General features: G+C 47.9%; 1 protein-coding gene across 1 annotated transcript; it reads right to left on the reverse strand.

Moving 5' to 3' along the window:
• Positions 1-282: 282 nt before the first annotated feature.
• On the reverse strand, positions 283-738 carry AGABI2DRAFT_213213 (hypothetical protein; the record flags this gene model as incomplete). Its single annotated transcript, XM_006458761.1, has 1 exon — positions 283-738. One exon carries the CDS (start codon positions 736-738, stop codon positions 355-357), a length of 384 nt encoding a protein of 127 aa, XP_006458824.1. The 3' UTR covers positions 283-354.
• Between the last annotated feature and the right edge of the window lie 1946 nt (positions 739-2684).

Raw genomic sequence — 2684 nt, forward strand, 5'->3', positions numbered from 1 at the left:
CCTTGTAGTATACGTTGGCAGCTACTCGATGTGTTACTGCTCCAGATGCATTGATCGTTCCATCGACATTTTTGACTGGGATTGGTCTTTCTAAAGGTTCCAACTTGAACCCTTCTTCATCTGCGAACGCCTTATCCATAAACATCCCCGTTGCTCCACTATCTAACAACGCCTGTACTCCTACTCCATCATGTGTGTCCAACTTCTCCACTCCCACGTTCAGCTTAATTTCCCTTAAAGGCTGAATTGTCCTTACGAGGAAATTCTCCTCTTGTACAGTGTCACAAACATTGATTTCGTTACATAGTACATCAAATTTGTTGTAGGAAGTCCAACGAGGAGACTTGGCTTCCTTTACTCTTTTAAATTCCTCTGCTCTTCCTCAAACACCCTCTTCCAATATTCCCGCTGCTCGTCCACATCTAAAGTTCGCACGTCTCGAGCCGGAGCCTTGCTCCAGCAGTTCTTGGCCATATGCCCCAACTTTCCACACTTGTAACATTTGATAGGACCTCGACTGGGTCCTGCTGCGGCGTCGACATCCATCGCGTTGGGATCTCGACGTTGAGGCTGAGGCCTCACGAAAGTGTTGTTGGGGGTATGGGTTCGTAGTTGGGGTTTAGCTTGCCCCCGCCGATAATAGTCTTCCTCCGCCTTTGCCTGCCTCCACTGCCTATCCAACTTCATGCTCCTTTCGTACCAACTCCTGATGGTGGTTGGTGGGTTCTCTGACTCCATCAACGCCTTCCTAATCCTTCCTGACAAACTTCTCTTGAATTCTTCGATGAGGGCTCGTCCCTCATATCCGCTATCCCGTGCTATTCTTTTGAACTCCTGTACGTGTTCCTCCGCGCTCTTGCTTCCTTGTTCGATCAACCTCAACTTCCCTACTGCCGTACTCTCTTCATCTGCATCTCCGAAATTGTTTCGAAGACTATCAAAAAGCTCCTCCGTGTGGGCTGGAGCTTCTTCTTCACCACCTTCGATCATTTCCATAATGTTTTCCTTCCACGATTCTGCTGCTCCTCCTTGTACATACGATAATATCCATGTAATCTGATCTCCTTGTAGTCTGTTTGCCATTTTTAGACTTAAGTAAATTTTGCAAGCCGTTATGAAACCATTCAACTCCTTCCCATCTCCAGAGAATATTTTTGGTCTTGCCACATCGATTTGTGGCGGTACTACTTGGACGATGGGAGTTTCTCCGTCGTCCCCAGGTGGTCCCTGCAGTCCCGGTGGCCCTTGAGCCGGGTTGTTCTGCAGCGTAGCGAGCTGCTGCTGCAGTTGAGCGATGAGAGTTGCTTGGGCGGACACTTGGTCCATAATTTGTTGTGCTGTAGCCATGTCTGGCTCGTTGTAGTCGGGGGGAGGTGGTTGATATAGGGGTAGGGGGGATACGGAAGGTTCTCGTTGTTCTGGTTCAGGTTCCTCTGATTGGGATTCCGAAGCAGATTCTTCTTCTTCCTCAGATTCAGAGGAAGGTACTCGGAATGTTCCGGGTGGTAATCGGTGAGAAATTTTGAAGAAGATGAGGGAGGTCTTTTCCTGTCACCTGATGCGTATCCACCAATTCAATGAAGCCAATAGCCTGCTTCACTTGAACGTGTATACAAAAGAAAAGGTTTTTATTCAAGAAGTGCCGCACTGGCGAAGGGAGCGACTACTGCCCTAGATAAAGCTATATACGAAGACGGATCTTCACGCTAATCTAGACACGCACTTAATGTGGCAATGTCACTCCTCTGCGTGTACCACTTGACAATGCAAGCGCAGCACGAGGTTTATACGGGAAGTTACAAATGAAGTAATACAGGGGTAGAAAATAACACCACACAGTATGGTAGGTCTCGTCTTATCAATGGTCTGTGTCAAACCACTGACGTCCACGGCACACGTTGTGTTTATGTGCAGACACCCCTTAAGCCTAGGGACCGGCTATGTGTGTGGCGGCCGCGATGGCGCGCAGAGAGTAGAGGACGATGAGAGAGTAAAAGATGGGGAGGGCACTGTGCTGTGCGATCCCCGGAGTAGTCGAGTTCTACTGTTAGGGCGACTGTGACTGTGATGTCACAGGTCACACCTAAACTCAAGAACTAAGGAGTATAGTGACAAAAGTTATATTAGGCGTGAACCTAAGAGAACTCGACGGAGTCTTCTACAAGTTTCTACCTACTTTATATACCTAGACTACGGCGCACAGACCAACTACCCTAGGTAATTATTTATATACTGACATGAGAAAAGAAGTACGTATGAGAAAGTAAACTAATTATACATTTGACATGTGAAAAGAAGAGTGGAGCCAGAAGTAAGTAAACACGAGTACATTGATCATAAAAACGTCAACAAGACCAAACAAACCATAAAAGTGTCCACAAGTACAAACAACTCCTAAACAGGTAATTTACTCACACAAACCATTGATGCCCGAAGTAGTTACCCAACAACGCATCACACGGACATAGTATGAAGAACCCGGATAGTTCCCAATACCGAGCCCCCCACGCTGACCACCTCTGTATTACCCATTCCTTCTGCTCTTCCACATCCCACATTGCCAACGTCGTCCTCCCACACTCCCTACACTGGTGGCCCGATAGGCGCCATCCTACCGGCCTTTCCTCTCGTCCTATAGCCGCTGCCCTCCTCCGCCATTGTACTTGCTCCGCATGGTTCGGAGG

This window comes from Agaricus bisporus, assembly GCF_000300575.1.
Source record: "Agaricus bisporus var. bisporus H97 unplaced genomic scaffold AGABI2scaffold_24, whole genome shotgun sequence".
NCBI classification, from domain to species: domain Eukaryota; kingdom Fungi; phylum Basidiomycota; class Agaricomycetes; order Agaricales; family Agaricaceae; genus Agaricus; species Agaricus bisporus.